The 19,041-nt window shown below is 39.1% G+C and overlaps 1 protein-coding gene across 5 annotated transcripts in view; it reads left to right on the forward strand.

Annotated features, from left to right (window-relative positions):
- Nucleotides 1-19,041, forward strand: part of GABRB1 (gamma-aminobutyric acid type A receptor subunit beta1) — a 117,194-nt gene that overhangs the window by 81,840 nt on the left and 16,313 nt on the right. For all 5 annotated transcript variants that reach the window (XR_015287258.1, XR_015287257.1, XR_015287260.1 and 2 more), the window contains exon 5: nucleotides 4,395-4,477. Coding sequence is in view for 1 of the 5 variants with exons in the window: in XM_086890425.1 (XP_086746551.1) it covers nucleotides 4,395-4,477 (83 nt within the window). In the remaining 4 variants the exon portion in view is untranslated. The remainder of the gene's footprint in view (nucleotides 1-4,394; nucleotides 4,478-19,041) is intronic.

Here is a 19,041-nt window from a genome sequence, read left to right on the forward strand (position 1 = left end):
CATATCTTCATGCACATTTATAATTTATGTTCTGTTGACTGACAGAACAAACAACACAACAAAAGAACAAACATATTAAAATTTGATACCTGACCTCCAAATGAAGGAAACACTTTACAATAGAATTTGCATTGTTTAGCTCTCATCATCTTCACATTTAATTATTATTGCTGTCTTAAATATTGTGTCTATTTCTTTCTTCTAAGAATTGAGGATCAGATTTGTGACAGCATATTGAGGAAATAATCTAAATACTGAACCATAAATCCACTTCCTGTATTCATTCTGAACTTACTTAAACTGTTCATTGATTATTTAACTCAAAATACTAAGCTTTAACATTTGTTCCTACAAAACCTGCTGCTCCACAGGGAAATCTCTGACAGTATTACTTGAGGAAGTCAGTTTTGCAAATAATGGGCATCAGTGAGTTTTTTTCATATAATTTTATTTTTGGCAAAAAATAACTTGACTATACAGTAAGAATATGATATTCAGAGAGTAAGGCATCAAAATAAAAGCTAAGCAGTGGATCAAATAACTTGAACCCCAAGTCACAATTTCAAAAAATTAAACCAGTTGATTTTGCTTTTATGCAAATACTATTTATCTTGCCTGTTGGCAGTTCAGACTTCATTCCATCTCAGAATGTCTGAGTACTGACATGAGTAAAATTAAGTAGCATAATTAAATACCTTCACCTAACTTCTTGTCTTCTTTGCATAATCCCATTTTTAGCATTTGTATCCAAATGATTCTAAAGAATGTAAAGACAGTAGAATAAAAGACAGTGTACAAACAAAATAAATTAGCGCCAACACCTGAACTTAAAGTGTATTTTAAGAATGGAAATCCTGGAAGAAACATATCCTACTTTGAGATATAAATAGTTCTGCTTCTAGTGTAGGATTAATCCTCCACTTATGATGTTCTGCCATTGCCACAAACTGCTTGTGCCAAGGGCCTTTCAGGTCTAATCCTCTTGAACACAGATTTATTGCAGCTTTTCCCTATCTTCAGAGTATTGCTATCTCCTTCCTGCCATTACACCCCTGTATTCTGCATTTGAATGTCTATTTTTAAGCTTCTGGTGCATGTGCAAGCCATCAGTTACTCTCTCCACCCAGAGAGAGTGCAACCACTAACAGGTCTGGGATTTATCTACTCTATTTCTAATAAAATATTTGGGGTTTTTTTTTTCATCAACACAACAATTACTATGATTGCATCTGGGTTTAATTTATCTGCTTAAATAAATTTTGTGGTTATCCAGAGCACAATGCTATTAACAATTTTACACTGGGCAATTTTAGCTGTGCTCTATGAAGAGTGAGAAACATGCTTCAAAGGCAGATTTATGAACTTCAGGTAATGAAGGTTGCTGAGTCCTGAAGCACTCCTGCAATTACACGTAGCTATTTTCAAGGAAACCTGAGATTCCCAAAAAAGTTTAACACCTCCATATTGTGTTGGCAGGCTGGTGGAGAAGACTGTAATACAGTTGTCAAAATCACAATGTCAGAGGAAAAGATTATGTAGAATATTTAAATTTCAGATATAAACAATTGCATTAATTACCACTGCACTATCAATTTGCATTGATGATATAGAGACCAGCTAATTGCTGTTGCTTATGTAACTTGTGTAAAATATGCAAAACTGCAGAAGTCAGTAGTACAGATACCATGCCATTAGGAGTACCTGGTCGCTCAAACTCTGATTATCACAAACAATTGGTTAGGGTGACTCAAAATCTCTGTCAAATGTATTAGCAAAAGCAGGTTTAATATAAGCTTGTACAACTTCACAAAGTGCTATGGAAAGGTTTACTCTGTTACTTACTGCACAGATGGAGCATACAAATGAAAATCAGATTAGAATCAGTTTAGAATGACTTGGACAGAGATCAGGAAATAAAAAGTGTGCATTAAGAGGATGCATGACTTATTTTAGATCCAAGATGGCATCCACTCTACACTTGCTATAGTGTGTTTCAACCACTTCACACACACAAACACCTACAGACACAATGTCTAAATAAATGTATAAAGATATACCTGTAAAAATTACCCTCAAATCCAAAGAAATACTAATGTTAAATGCCTTGTCATTTCTCTGTGGGTGAGACTTGAGCCTTGAGGAGGGAGTGGGGGTGTCAGTGCAGGTCCCACCGTGAGTTTTCAGTGACAGTCCTGCAAGTATTGCAAAGCTCTGAGAGGTGTTCCTCTAAGAGAGAGGTGAATCCACTGCAGTCCAGAAGAGCTCAAAGGGCATCTCTTAGAACAGCTGCTTAGAGGGTCACAAAATGCTTGGCTTTAGTCATTAGTGATTTTCTATCCTGGCTGTAATCCAAGCTGGTAATTGCTGGAGTTCTTAAAAAGGTCAGTAATGGTACTGTTCCACTCAGGATAAAATTCAGGTAAATAATGTCCCAAGGCTGTCAGAGGATGACTGATTATCTCTTGTTCCCCTCCTTGGGGAGGCAGCAGAAGTCCCTGGTACAGAGGGTGCCACCCCCACCTTAGCCACACAAGAATTTCTGGCACAGTCAAAGTACGCTTCACCACTCATTGCTCAAAAGCCAAAGCCCAGTGGGAATTCCTGAGATCACAGAGCAGCCTGAGGAGGTAGCAGGGGGAGTGCTACCTCACCACAGTGGTTTAGAAAACACTCTGGTTGATACAGATGAACTAAATTACCATAAAGGCCAATTTATTAATTGGGAACAAAACATTTCCCTATGAAACCTTCATTAAAAAGCATTTAACTGTGACTAATGTTAGTATATTGTTATGTGTGATCTTAAGCGTTATTAAGCAGGTGTCTGACAAATGAGTGTCTTCTCAGTGCCTGTCAGTAAGGGATAATTGGTACAAGGCTAATCTAAATGAGGTCCTACCGCAGCTGAAGACCTTTTTTATGGCAAGTGCATTTTTATGGCAAATGCATGTTAAGACACATGCATTTCTATTTAATGTGACAAAATCAGCCTGTAAAAAAAGTATAAGTAGTTTTATGGACTGGTTCTTATTACAGCCCTTGCTAGATATTCCTTATACTAGTTATGACAGATGGATTTTGTAGACTTAGGAAATTTTGAAGCATGTCATACTAATAAAGTATGTGGCATTTTTTCCCTTTTAAATTCTGTCAGTTCAGTGACAGCAAGGATTACTACCCCAATACAGCATGTAAGTGTGCTTGACTTCCAGCACATCAAAAGTGAAATCTTAAAATGTGTTCCTGGTATTCATTAACATGGAACTGGAACAACAGGACCAAAACCAGATCAAGAAAAGAGGTTATCTGCCTTTATCTGGTATAAATCATTGGAGAGGGAAGGAGAGAGACCAATAAAATTAGAATCCAAGTTTGCCCATTCACAGCTTCAGAAGTTTTATAATCATTTAAGAACCCATCTATCACAAAAAAAAAAAAAACAAAAAAAAAAAAAACAACCAACAAACAGAAAAAAGCAAATTAAGGGGATAATTCATTTTGTGAGTTTGGAAATACTGATCTAATTGTCTTTCTCAAAGAGAGATTTAAAATTTGACCCCAGTCCTCATGAAGTCATTTAACCCTCCTCCCACACAGTCACAGACTTAGCAAATATTTTCTCAGATGTTCTTGTGATTTATTGTCTAAGAAGGGGGAAGAATTACCTTACAAAAACTCTAAGGCTATGGAGAATACCTTTAGGGACCAAATGTCAACTCACGTGCCCTCTAGAAGAAGTAAGGATCTGAAACATCCAACCTGCAATCACAGTTACTTTCAATGTTCAAGAAGTAACCACTGTATGATGTTATATTTTACCAGTGTTTGATTGCCTCATGCTATTTTTAAGAGGTGATGTACAATTATCATAGTTAATGATAAACTGATTATGAAAGCAAAAAAAAATGAATAAGGTATTATCAGGTATTCCACAGCATGGATGAAAATGCACATGCCTATCAGACAAAATTAAAACAGCAGCAAATTACAACAAAATGGAAAAGAAATATATCAGCAGTATGATTTATAAATAAAACAATTTGCTAAGCAATTTGAAGATGTCTCAATTAAGATCATTTAAAAAAAGATGTGCATGTAGAAATCTCACTGAATATTCTTCAAAACACTGTACAATTTTACACATACACTTTTGAGTCAAAATCCTTCTCTACAATATTCAGCATACAGTCTTATGCTTTATGCTGTAACCAGTATACTGTGCTGCATAAATTAATCATGCTTTACAAGCTCTATAAAGACTGCATGCCAGGAATCCAAGTGCATACCATTCTGTATTTAAACAAACAGAAAACCCATTATAGAAAATCTTGCCATCTCAAATAAGTAAAATGTGGTTTCAAGTCTCATTATTTTTTTTCACCCTCCTCTTACAGGATCACAACAACAGCTGCTTGCATGATGGATCTACGCAGATATCCTCTGGATGAACAAAACTGCACACTAGAAATTGAAAGTTGTAAGTTACTGGAGGGAAAGGGTTGGCCAAATGACAGCTGAGAATGAACAGCATTCACAGGTTAGGCAAAACAGGAGCAAGTTGTTCAAATACTATGAGTTCAGTTAGCTTTCCCACTGAACATACTGAATTTATTTCTGTAATACACAAGTCAAAATGTGTTTCATTCACAATACTGGTTGATCCAAGCTTGTATGATGTGTTTCAAAATCTTTTGTCAAGGAAGGGAGGAGGTATTTATTGAAGATTAGCTCAGAGGACAGCAATCAATCAGTGCCTAGTCACTGCTGAACCTGGATTAATTATTTCACCTCAACACATTCATCTCTAACATCAAGATTGACATCCGTCCCACGTGGTGGTGGCAGAATTGATCAATTGCTGTTACCAAATCACTTGGATGTTATGAAAGGGAAATAACTTGATCCTTCAGCACCAAGGTTAATGACAGCTTTGTCATTGTCTTCCATGAGCATAGGAACATGGCATGCACTTACAAATTTTTGTTACTGTCTCTTCATATTTTATGATGGTGGCTGTTAGAGAAGTGCCTGTGAAGGTTTTTGAAAAGAATCTTTATTATGTTGGCCATGTAGCTTCCCTTTCCAGTGTTTCCCATCATGCTACTGATCTCCCCAGTCCCTTTCTGCTAGTTCAAAACTAGGTCCAAGTGTCACAACCCACCGCTTTACAGGACCTAAGAAGCTGCTTGTTAAGATGCATGGTTGTCTTCCCATATTTGGGCTTTGCAGTCCCCTGGCACAAAACAGTTTTCCTGCTTGCTCCTGCTTGGCTCATCTTCTGGCTTAAACTTCTTAAGGCATGTAATGGATGCTTTTGGAGAATGAGTCAAATCTTGATTTTCAAGGTACAGTGCATAACACTTCTCCTTAGTAACTTTTTCACCTGATTAGCAAAGGAAACAGCTATCTATACAATAGCACAGCGATCAAAATGAGTGATGATAGTGAAATTGCCTTCATATTGAACACATATGTAGTGTATTTGTTGGGAGATAGTTGATTGGAAGTCCCCAGATCAGTCATGACTAAAGATCATGGAAGCATGAAAGCATTTATCAGCTAGCATATATCAGCCCAAGTAATGAAACTAGACTGACACTTTACTGGTTTATGCCTCTTTCTTTACAAGCTTTCATATAAATGAAGCTTTGTAGGGATAAATGTTCGGTGAGAACGGATTTAATACTACCACTGAGACCTCATCAAGAATCAAAATTAGCATCAGATGGAATAAGCAATTAAAATGCTAACACAATCAGGGATGAGAGAATACCATGTCACTCATGTGGCCAATCACACATGTCCAAAAGAAGATTGCTTTTCAGACCTTTTGAACATTTGTATAAATAATTCATGACTCCAGAGATACATATGTTGATATATTAAGACTTGTTGAGCTGATCACAATTTGCAACAGGTCAAAATTGGAGAGTGAATTACTTCTCGTGAGTATTTAAGTCAGTTCTACTAACAACTGAATGATTTTCCAAAACCATAGATGTGTTTACCTGCTGCTGGAAGCCCATAAGTAGTAGATGTGTCAGGGGCACTGGTGTCTGTGACAACTGTCCACCTAAAATATACCTTTCAATGAACAGTTCTTTCTCATCTGCATGTCCAAAACTCTTGAAAATTATTGATCATAGTCTTGGGGTGCCCTAAACCAGGACATCATATTTGGAAGAACAGAGTTCTGAAAGGCAAGCTGCCTGCTTCTTTCTTAAGCATTTGAGTACAAATGCCAAACAAACAAACAAAAAAACAACAGAAAAAAGCAAATGAAGGTGATAACTCGTTTTGTGAGTTTGGAAATACTGATCTAATTGTCTTTCTCAAAGAGAGATTTAAAATTTGACCCAAATCCTCGTGAAGTCATGTAACCTTCCTCCTGCACAGTCACAGACCTATCAGCAAATATTTTCTCTTTTACCAAAGTCATTCGTATTAATTAACAAAATATTTGTCCAGAATAATCTGCACTCAGTAGTACTCACTAATCCCCTTGAGAGCAATGAGGGGACAGAATGGAAAAGGGTGGATAAAGAGGTGATAACCATGGCCACAGCCTCTCTGCTCATACCGTGTGTATTAGGCATTTGGCATTTGCCTCCATGACAGAGCCAGTTTATAAGACTCGCACCCTCAAGCTCTCCTTCGAACTCCTGCATCACCCTTCAACAATTGAGCTTCTGTTCTATTTCTATTGTGCCAGTATATGAATGTTCACAGAGCTAGGTTGAAAATGAAACTGTTAATAATTTTTTGGTTTAAAAAATGTCTCTTTGGTAGAAAGGCTTCTCCACGATAATTTTGGGACAGATGGGAATTCAATAAACCCCAGGACAGAACAATTCCTTAAGTTAAAGGGCCAGGGAAGGTGGTGCTGTAGTCACTAAACAAGTCTGTAAATCACTAAGCAAGTCTATGCAATAGCAAGCAGCATTTCTCACCACTAGACAGATGCTGTGCAGTATGTGCACTGTCAAACCATTTTCAAAGCACTGGAAAGAGGGCTTGTTATGTACAGTTATATGGTTTAACCCATGTGCCACCAGCTTCACAGTACGGTTGTACTGTGAAAGCTGCAGGATTTCCTTCATTCCTAAAGGTTGGCAGGCAGGTGGCTTCTCAGAGAGTCCCAGGGTGCTTCCCCATTTCTAAAACAAGCAAGCAGGAGACACATTTTCCCCTCCAAGACCTGAATGATCCCCAGTGCATCCACAACAGCTGTGCAGCTGTGCAGCATTGCAACAGAGCACCAAAGCTGAAGCACACACAACCTGGCTCTCTGCTGAGTTCCCATGAGTTTTTAAGGGTGACTTATTCCTGTGGCAGAAGGAACATGTTCCAGAGTAACCAGGATGTCCCACAGACTAATTTGTCAGAGAATAGATGAACATCGCACTACTTGTGAGCAGAAAGGCAGTGAGTCATTTCACCTCATAGGGATTCTGCAGTAATTTGCCAAAGACAATCCCTGAAAATCTGAAGTGGTAAGAATTGTACCTTAATAATACTTAAGAGTGAGTAATTTCAGGCATTGGAAATAGCAGAAAACAGCTGTGTAACACAGGAGTGGAAAAGAGAACAAGGAACCAAACGCTGCGCTATTATCAAACCTTTCCAGCAGCACAGCAAAGGCATGGATAATGCATGCCTGTACTGAGCCAGCAGATTATTTTCATTAAAAAATTGCATTTCCAGCTTTTGTGAAGCTATCTTACAGGACTGCAGAAGCTGTATATGCATGGCTGACAATGAGTGAAATGTATACATTTAGGAGGGGAGCATTTTGGCTGCACATGTTCCTTCACACACATTTTTCACAGCTTTACCCAACCAGTTCATCTTATTCCAAATTCTGCAGTGGAAGATGGGGAGACCATATCAGACGTTTTGCTCCTGTTCCAATGCCTAATATCCTATGATGGCCACTGGAAACTTCTGTGTACAGAATCATGGGATTTTATAACTGGAACTGCTTCATCAGCAGAGCTGTGATCTGTAACAATCCATTTCTCACAGATTAGCATATACTGGGAAAGAGGAGACTTAATACTTGGCTGGAGGTTACACAGACTGCTTGGCACTCTCACATGAGCTCTGATGGATGTCAGCTTGGCAATTTAAGATGTTAAATCCCCCAGCTGTTAGTTCTGCTTTATCAGGTAGCCTTTGGCAAGGGCTACAACTGCTATGGCAGTTCAGAACCCAGTGCCTTGGCACAAGTCCACTGTTCCTGGCAGCAGCCACAACAGGCTCTGTACTGGCATGGGTGCAGACACACAGCTGATAAAGGAGCAAGCAGAATGAGGAGGAAAGCCAGGGACAGTAGCATCAAAATGATATCACCCAGAGATTGCCTGTCAGAGATTTCTGACTGCATACAGCTGCCCCACTCTAGCATCCTTCTTTAGAAGTGCTACCATCACTGCACTACCTAAAGGGCAAGACAGAATACTGTTAATATTTTAATAATCTTTGTCCCTCTAAGGTTGCCAGTATCACAGTAACAGCAGGATCTTGTGGACTAAGCTTGCACCTGGCTTTCACTCATCAGAAAAAATGTGTGCTGACAGCATCACTCTTACAATAAATTAAATCCTCATTGGGGGTTTAACTTACAGCATCTCACAAACTTCAGTGAAATGCATGTCGTTGTCACAGGAGAGGGAAGGCCCAGCTGTGCTCCAGTTTGGCAAAGTTATTTACTTTTTGTAAATAAAAAACAAATAAAAATTTGTTTACATGTTTTTCAAGTCTGAGCCGATTATCAAAACTATCCTTTTGGACTCAAAAAACTGTGTCTCTATGACAACAGTTAATGCTGCAGCATGATTCAGGGATCAACACTGCAACACTGAATTGTTCATTAGCCTTGTCAGCAGCACCCTTAGAAACCACTTGAATGGATGAACTGAACAAGCCCACAGAAACCCGAACAGAGATACTTGGGGAAAAGAGGGAAATTTATTCAGTTGCCTACAGTACAAAAAATGGCAATTTTGTATTGATTCCACTGTTTTTATGGCTGTCCCTTCTTCATATAGAAATAGATCTAACACTAAATATATGTAATGCTTCTATAAAAGTGCAACCAACTTAGAGTGATATTACACTAAATCAATAAAATGCTCCACTTGAACCTCTACATAATTTGCTGCCAAAAAAAAAACAACAACTGAGTTCATATCTAAACATTCATTATCACCTTTCTTGGCACAGAACCATCTGATAGAATGAGGTTTGAACAGATTTATCACAGCTCTCTGCTTGACTCAAGATTGCATTGATCCAGAGTATGACTGCATTTGAACCAAGGATATAAGAGCCTGCACCTCAAACAAATAGGGATTTTTTTTAGAGATGAAATACCCATCTTAAATCCAAGTTTCCTATACAGCTTTTCCTTTGCCTGTCTGCAGGCACCAGATATCTAGTAATTTATTCATGCCTGGCAATAAAAATTCACTAATGAATATTGCTGTTCTTGTACCTAAGGCAGCAAGAGCTTTGAGCTGGATCCACTTATGTATTTTCCCTAAAGTATCCAAAACCACTAAAAGGGCATCTGGTCTCATCCTGCTTCTCACCAAGCATATCAAATTGGTTCCACAGAAAGCATCATTTCTCCCTTTTCAAAGGAGCTTGTTGCTCAGAGTATTCTAAAAGCCAGTTGCAAGGCCCCTTCCCAATTAAAATAAAAGTCTGGAAGAATGATGAACCCAATTCTTTTTTTAAGAGCTTCCATTTCTGATGTTCCTAAAGAAGGCAGCCCTCCAATCCAGTTGCTTTAGTAGGTTTTGCCACATGTGTAAATTAAAAGCTTCTCTCACTCACCCTCCTGCCAGATTGCCTCTGCTGTCCCATGAGACCTGTCAGCCGTAAACCTGTTCTCTGGAATGTTGCTTCCTATGGGCCCTGTGAACCCTGGCTAAAAAAAGCCCTCGTTTTCTCCACTTTGCCTTGTCTCTGGTTGTTACAGCATAACACTGACAATAAAAACTCTCTTCTGCTTCTGGCCAATTCCTTTAAGTGTTCTAAAATACATGCTCAGCTTTAAATTTCTTCCAACCTTGGTGGACTAAGATAAGAGAGAAAAGGGTTCCAAAACTCACATCATTCAAACATTCTGAGATGCAGTGCAAACTATCTGAATGAAACAGCAGAGGGGTTCCTGCCTGCCCATCTTCACTTCATGTGCCTGCTAGAAGTGATAGAATGTCCTTAGCATGTCATCCTATTGACAGTTTTCCCAACTCACCAGTGTGAAGATGGGTGTCCATCCATGCCTGCTGTACTCCCATTGCTGCCTGTGCTATGACATGCACAGATCACCTTATTTCACAAAAACTCTGCCCCTGGATCAAATGCCATATTCAAGCTCCTACCCACAAAGCCTAACAAAAGAACAGGCAACAGCAGGACACAGAAAAGCACATTTTATCACAGCATACTCATAAAACAAGCAAGACAGTACCATATGAAACACTCCAGCAAGAGAACGAATAGAGATCAGCACAAAAGGCTGCCAAAATTATCCCATATACTGCCCACTGGGGTAGCAAAGTGACAGCTCTCTGGGCAACGTATTTTGCAATTTGAAGTTCACTTTATAATTTCTTAAGGCATTTTGATAATAGACCCTAGGTTACTCTATATACCCTATGCAGAATACACATACTGAGCTTGTATCATTGCAAATACACTCTCAGAAGGATTGCCCGTGGAGACTCTGCACGCACACAGCAATCTGTGGATCCACATTAACTTCTGACATGCCATCCTTCTGAGCTGCAGAGAACATGCTGGCAGCAAAACAAGAGAGGTTTTAAAGTTACAGCATGAGCATCCACAGCAGCCGATTTAAACATCACAGGAACAGAAAGACTAGTGCAGAGCTGTGAAGCTGAGCAAGTTGTTTTTTAGATACTTTGAGAGGCAGGTTCACGAATAGCTTGTTGATATTGAAACTGAGAAATTAGCCAAGTAGGACTGCATGTTTCCTTTTTTTTATTTCACATCAAAAGTTAAAATATATTTTTGGCTCAGTTTATGTCGTTCCTTACCACTCATCTTTTGGCTCATCAGCCACTGAGCTAAAATAATTCATTCTTCACAGCACGCTAGTGTTAAGCCACAGTGACTGCTCTGTTTCCACACTTTGGAAAGATTTCTTTCCCCAGAGGACTATAAATCAGTTATGTTACTTTCACAATGTATTTTTACACTGCACACAAATTTACAAGTTACTCAGATGCAGATAGTTTAGTCTATATGACTTTCCCATTTTATTTTTGAAAAGATGGATATCTTGTCTTTATATGGATGCATAGATTTTAACAGCAAATATTTGATGTTCAACAATTCCAGAAAATGAACATATGAAAATTAGTAAAGCTTGATGTGTCTTAAGCACTTAAGCACACAGAGGAATGCAGAGTTATTTTTTCCAACTACTCTTCTTGTTTAGTGTCATCTCAGTAATCTCAGAGTACCAATATGTGACCCAGGGTGTCCCCTGGTGACCACAGAGGACAGGAAAGCTGGAGCTGAGTCACTTGCCAGCACAGCCTCATTAAGTCCAGACTTCAGCCTCTGAGACCCCTCAGGCCAGGTGAACAGCAAAAGGAAAAGCTTAGCTTGCTTTAAAAAAAAATTAAGGATTCATATAGAGGAGGGGCTGACTTCTCTAGAAGCAGCTGTGCTCTTAGATGAGTCTGTATTTCTGCAGTCAGAGCTGAAGAAAAAATAATCTCTGCACCTGGTAATATAACAATCTTTGAAGAGCTGGTATACTGTGCTTTGAGACAATACAGTTGTCCTAGAATATTACAACCATCCGTATAGTTTATATATATCATTGTCTTCTGCCAAGGTGTGAATTGCTGTATAAAAGCAAAAAAAAACAGAACATACAGGAAGATTCTGGTACTCATGGATTTGCTTTGGTTTTGGAAAATGAAGCCTTTCACCCAGTGTATCTGGGTATTTACAGATATTATATATCTTGAGAAATTACCTACTCAGTGCCTATCCCTTCTCTGTCTTGATCTATATGTATGGCTTCTTGACACTGCAGTAATACTAATAACAAAACACAATGCCTCAAATATCTGTGTGGGAAGATGGCTTATCCGACCTGGAACAATATTAATATGAAGTAGTTTTATTAAGTGAGCAGTATACTCACATGCAAGTCCTCCAGCCCTCAGGAAACTTCTCTGCAGAACAGAGAACAGAATTGAGACCTTCAGATAAAACTCTTAATGTTTCCTCCATTATCTTTCTGCTACCACTTCTAACAGCTTTATTTATTAATTCACCTTCCTCATAAACTCATAGCAACAAACATTGAGTGCCAGAGTAGACTGTACAAAGAGGCATAGGTTGTTATGGGGAAACAACAGTGTGTGGAAAACTTCAAGAAGAACACATTGAGCATTTCAGTTTTGTTTGCAGGTATCATTCATACTGATACAATTTTTCATTTAATTTATATTTTCTGGAGATTGGCAGCCCTCAATTCATCAGGCTTCCATGGAAACAGCAGCACCAAGTTTCCCAGACTTCCAGCTCAGATCTCTCTAGCCATGAAGGAAACATCTGTGCAGAGAAGTGCACATTCATCTCCCTCAGTCTTTCAAATACCTGTTACCTCTGGAGTGCAAGCCTGGTTTTTAAAAGGGACAACTGTCTATTAACATGCAGATGGAAGCTGAAGCAGACAATGACTCATTTCACATGAGGCATTGGACTCCAGTATCAAAGCTACATAGCCATAGTGCTGATGTCCAGGGAAATGGAAAGACTGCATGGTAACTCTAATTACAGATATGAGCTATAATCTGTCTGATTGAAGCAGCACCTAAAGGTTACTAGAGTGCTACCCAGTATTGCTATCTCTTCCTGCAACTTCCTGGTGAGGTGCAATTTTGGCTAATACTCTCAGTGACTTATCTCAAAATATGTGGCCAATCTTCTGAGTAATCTATTTCCATTCTTATTATATATATATTCTGTATGGCACAATTTATATTCTGTAGGCACAGTTACAGGCTGGTTAAGGGAGCAGTCCTTAGGAGATGAACTTGGGGTCTTTGGTTGATGGGAAGCTCAATGTGACCTGGCAATGTGCACTCCAAGCCCAGGAAGCAGACAACATCCTGGGCTGCACCAAAAGCTGCATGTCCAGCAGGTTGAGGGATGTGGTTATGTCCCTCAAGTCTGATCTTGTGAGACCCCACCTGTAGTGCTGTATCCAGCCCTGGGATCCTCAGCATAAGGAAGACATGGACCTGGTGGAGTGAGTTCAGAAGAGGCCACCAAGAGGGACAGAGCACCTCTCCTATGAAGACAGACTGAGAGCTGGAGTTGTTCAGCCTGAAGGCGAGGAGACAAGGAAGACCTTAGAACATTGTCCAATACCAAAAGGGTGCCAGTAAAAGAGGTGGAGAGGGACTTTTTACCAGGGCATGTAATGACAAGGCAAGGGTAATGGTTTCAAATTTAAATACAGTAGGTTTAGATTAGATATTGGGAACAAATTCTTTACTGTGAGGGTGGTGAGACACTGCCACAGCTGGCCCAGAGAAGGTGTGGATGTCCCATCCCTGGGAGCGTTCAAGACCAGATTGGATTGCACTTTGAGAAACCTGGTCTAGTGAAAAGTGTCCCTGCCCATGACAGGAGGGTTGGAACTTCCATTTCCTTCCAGCTCAAACCTTTCTGTGCTTCCCTGGTTCTGTGATTCTATGAGAGAGTTCTTCCTGAGGAAAAATTATCTATGGAGAGTTCTTCCTGAGGAAAAAAAACCCCTGTTGTTTAAACTTTCATCATTTCTTATTCAAACCACACAGACCATGACTGCATTATTTGTATTCACATTTAGGGTCAAAGCAACAGAACCTGTAATTCAAATACTTCACACACTTGCTGTGGCCAGGAATATGTATCAACGAGGTAAGGCAGACAGGAAACTACTCAGCATCTTTAGATTATAAGACTTTGGATCTTCTCCCTCCATGGAGCACCTGCCCCTCTATTACACCTTATATTAGTCCACTAATGAGTGTGTGCTGCATGTCTGCCTTCCTCCACACAAAACTGCAGATACTAAGCAGAGATTGTACATTAACCACCCAAAAAGCCTGCTCCTTGACTTTAGCTTTTGCTTTTAGCCATAGAAACCCCCTACTCATTCTTTAGTGCTTAAGGAAAAGTGGCAATCATAGCAGGACCTCAGACACCTTGATGTGCAGGGAGGCATTCGTCTCCTTGGTGCAGGACTGCACTCCCCTCTGAACTCAGCCTGGTTCTGCCCAAGGGAACATGGTGGTTTTCAGGCAAGCAGTTTCACTCAGCACAGTATATGAGTTCAGTGATGTGTAATTATTTTGGCAAAGTATGCACACAGAAAATGTGGAGTATGTATACAATACATGTGCATTGCCAAATTCCTCTGAATTATTCTTAATTTTGTCTGAATGGAAATTGTAATGCAGCTCAATTTAACTTTAAGTTGTTCATGAATTGAAAATTCAGCTACTTACACAGTCAGAATAGTGAGTGAGACCATGCTGGCAGCTAAATACCGAACAGCCATTCACTCACTCCCCTCTTCCCCCAGGGGGGAGGAGAATCAGAAAGGAAAGGGCAGACCACCATGAAAACTTCATTCTCACTATTTATATAAAAAGCTCAAGTACAGTGGACTTATACTTTGTTCCACATTTACCTCTCTGAAAAACTTTATGCACCTGCATTAAATAATTAAAATTTAAAAAGGGTTTTCGTTGTCTCAGGTGGGAACACAATATTGCACAGAAATATGTGTACTTGTATAAGACATGCTGGCATAAGTAAAAAACATACAATGTCCTGATTCATCTCCAGTCTGAGTCCTGTGGAAAGTAGAGACCCTACTGCCTTAAAGAAGAGCAGGTTTTGGCATGACACTGGAGCACCAACAAGATGGACCTGGATTTCAAATGCCTTTTTCACCAAGTACAACAGCTGTATCTAAAGTTGAGCAAGTCTGCCTGGAAACAAAATAAGAGCACTTAGAAGTAGATCTTAATTAGTCAAATGAAATAAGTGCTCAAGGGCAAGATGTGTTTACAATATGAGCAGACAAAACTGTGTACCATGCAATATTGACTGAACTAAATTAATTGCATGCTAAGCAGCTGAACCTCTGTTGCTAGTGTTTACATAATGTGCTTATAAATAGTGTTGTTCCCTTTTTTTAACTTTGTAAAGCAACTCAAGTCAGAAAAAAACCTTCTAGGATTACAGCTCAGACTCCTTGTGAGAGTCATCTATTGTACAGTAGCTCAAATGAGAAAGAGAAAGGAGGGAACTGATGGGGTTGAAAAGAGATTTGCATTGGACTTAAAATTCTACATAAAATATGCTCCTGACAGCACTGCAAGCAAGTTAGCTTAGTCAGGTTCGTCTGAAGGTGTGGAAGTGCTTTGAGACAGCAAACAAGGTGAAGAATTGCATGAGGCTCTCAGGAGGCGGGAGATCTCTCTCAACATGTCAAGATCTTTCATCCTGAGTCTAGCACTCCTAGCCTGTGCTGCCAGGACTAGAGTAGAAGCAATGTGTGGTCTGCATTTTGCTGCTCCTGAAAATGGGTATTTTCTTCCTCCTTATCACACCAGAGGGGAATAAAGGTTAGAAAAAAACAAAAGAAAGAGCTGGGGGGAAAGCAAGCAAACCTCTCCAGAAGAGATCAGGAGCTTTGGTTCACCTTTCTGCTGGTTGAGATACATCTGGTAACCAGTAGAGTGTCCATTCAAAAGAATAAGAAAGGGAGAAACAGAAAGATTAAAGCAGATTCAGGAAAAAGGCCTCTCAGAAAGGAAGAGAAGATGGCTGGGATTTTTGACGCTACTGGAAAGAAACAAGTCCTCTCTTTCCAGCTCCAAGCTCTCAAGGACATTCTGGTACCACCAGCAAGTGAAATGCAAGGCAAGGAGACTATTTGGGTTAACCTCCTCATGCAGAGCTGCTGCCCTAATAACTGTTGACTAGTCCTTAGACAAGAACATGACAGTGGGACTTCAGAACTTCAGTGGTTTCAACCTCACAAGAAAAGAGGATCCAGGCAAATGAGTGAGAAACGTTGAAGCGATTAAACAAAATGTTCCTCAGCATATGTAACCACCAAAGTATCTAAAGTGTCATCTTAAAACTTCATCCTTCAGAGCTACTCAAACTAACTTACAAGGTGAGAAACTTGCTGAAAGTTTGTAGAAACTGACGTATGACGTATCAGGGATGACCTGTTGATAGCAGTAGTGCACCTTGTACATATTACATGTTCAATTACATGGGTCTCTGGGCTGCACAAGAGGACACCAGTCATGAGCACATACTGCTCGCCTGCTTTCTAAAAAAAATTTTAAAAAACAACTTATTATTGGAGGAAGAATTTAGACAATAGGTCATCAAAACTGTTCAAGTCCAAATTTTAATCACTGGCACTGCTCACTAAACATTTGTGTAAAAGGAACTTCAGAGACATCTTAACCTCTAAACTACTATGGGCAGTCTGCTTATTACTACACAAAATGTGTGGGCATGAACAAGACTTTTTTAATCACAATTTGATTTATGGGAATTGCACAGAGATGTGTAGAGTCAGAGGCTCTTAACATCAGGCTAAAAGTCATCACTCCAGTGATGCAAGGAAAGTGTTGTAAAGGTGAAAGAAATGAGATGGGTAAATCAGGCTGCATTGGAACATGTCAGACCTCTAACCATTGTACTGTCTTAGATCAAATGTCTATCTTGCCCATCATCTTGTGTCTGAGTGGCCAGCAGGACATATCAGTGAAGCTAGAACAGAGCCTAGGACACACGTGCTGATATTTCCTCAGTAAATACCACCATTAAGTGTTCTGCACTTTGCTATGTCCAGTTGGAAAAAGTATCATATTTAACAACCTGGATAGATTTTTATTCTGTGATTCATGGCAGGTTTTTAACAAGCATAAACTAAGGACACTAACACAAATTAGTGATTTCTGTAGTTTATCTGTATGCTGAATTTCCCTTAATTTCTTTCAAACTAGCCACTAGACATACGATTTGTTGCTTTCTTGGTCTGAAAGTCTGATGGTCTATAAATAATCATGTTCTCCAAACTCACCATATTAACTTAGGATCTTACAGAGTTTTTTTATCAGCCACCCTACCTCCAGGCTAAAGAACTGTGACTCACACAGGTCCTTTCTTCACTGGAATCAAGTGTGTCCTTCATTCTAGCCAATTTAGGATTGCTATTTTGGGCAAAGAAAGGAAACTGCATGAAACAGCACAATGTGAATTAGAATGTATAAGGAAATGCAAATAAACAATTTTGCATTTGCTTCCCTTTCCTAATAATTCCTTAGTTTTATTTTTGTAACAGCTAATGAGAATTAAATTCTTACTAGTGACCAGGAAACAAAAATACCAGCATGCCTTACAGGAGGTACTCTTGCACATGAAAGCCATACTAGCTAAAACATACTAATGTGTGTTTCTGATTGTTCATTGCATTATAATATTTATTTTTGCCTTTAAGTTCCTTTGCCATCACTGGCATAATCCAGTAGAAGGAGCCAAATTAACTGGTAAGGCATTTTCAATACAAGTTTGACTACTTACCAGAATCCTTCATTTCTCTCTGTTGAGACACAGTGATACAGAGAAGTCCTGCTGTGTTAGCCATTAAACAGATATTAAGCAAAACCAAACAATTTCTCTCCCACAGGACTTTCAGGTTCATATTAAGTATCACTGGCAAAAAAATGATAACAAGTAGAACTGAACCAATATTAAAGGTACTTGCAGATTAAGGCAATGTTATAATTCACTCTTTGAACTAGATTAGGATCTTGCAAGAGTGACTTTATGCTGTTAATAATGTTTATTTTCCTTTTCTAATGGATAGGAAGTTATGTCTTCAACTGGGATGGAACAGATTGCCCTACACATAAAATTTATTTTTATTTGAGAAACCTTCTTAAATAACTGACAACGTTTAGTACTCCAGCAGTCTAACCAAGTTTTCATTTGGGCCAGTATTGCTAAAGCTAACTCATGTCCCCAGAGTGAAAAAAAAAAAGTACCTTACAGATGCAAAAACACACTCAAACAAAGGTGACAGGAAGCCTTTTCAAGCAATTCTATCACCTTAATGTTAAGTAGTTGCACTGATTTCCAAAACACATCTTCAGAAGTGTGGTGCACCACTCACCTGTCAGGTTTAAGTTTAAATAGTACAATACATTTCCCAGTGTATGCACAGCCTTGGAGCCATGTGGAAGAAATGCAATATCTGCCTGTTTGAATACAATCATAGGAATAATAAACAAAAAAAATAATACATTTAGCAACAAAGACTAAGTTGTTATGAAAGGCACAATCTGGGAGGAATGGAAGAGGGTTGGGGTACAGCTTTGTGTCCTTACCCAGGGCCAATTAATTTGTGCACATGGAATTGATGTCTTTTGAAAAGCCCTGTTTAGATCCAAAGGAAGGGACCCAGCTGCTGGGTGTTTCAGAGCTACCTGCCCTGGAGAATCAGAAGGGAAAAGGGATTCTGTTTGACATCTCTGTTGAAGTGCTAATGATAGTGGAATCATGACTTGTATTTGTGAATTTAACACAGATCCTTATTTATCCCAGAGATATTTGAGAAGGTAAGTGCTGCAGTGTAAAATAGAACAGCCTGGTGACATCCCATACACTGTTAAACTCAGCTATATCACAATGTCAGCAACATTTCTAAAATATTCTTTCTGTGGACAAGGAGATTTATACATAACCTATTTCTTGCCATGGGTGTATATGGTTACTTTTTAGATCTGTGGTACTTCTGATCAAGCATTCTCACTTGAACTCTCAGCTGCTGAGAGTAAAAAAAAGAAAAAAATGTTGGCAATTAAGTGCTGTATTTTCATTTCTAGACAATATTTTCTAGGAAGCAGAAGCTTTATATCTCGAGCTAGGCAATTAAATGTGTTTCTTAGTGATTTTGAAGAT

This window comes from Cyanistes caeruleus, chromosome 5 (genome assembly GCF_971803275.1).
Source record: "Cyanistes caeruleus chromosome 5, bCyaCae1.hap1.1, whole genome shotgun sequence".
Taxonomy (NCBI): domain Eukaryota; kingdom Metazoa; phylum Chordata; class Aves; order Passeriformes; family Paridae; genus Cyanistes; species Cyanistes caeruleus.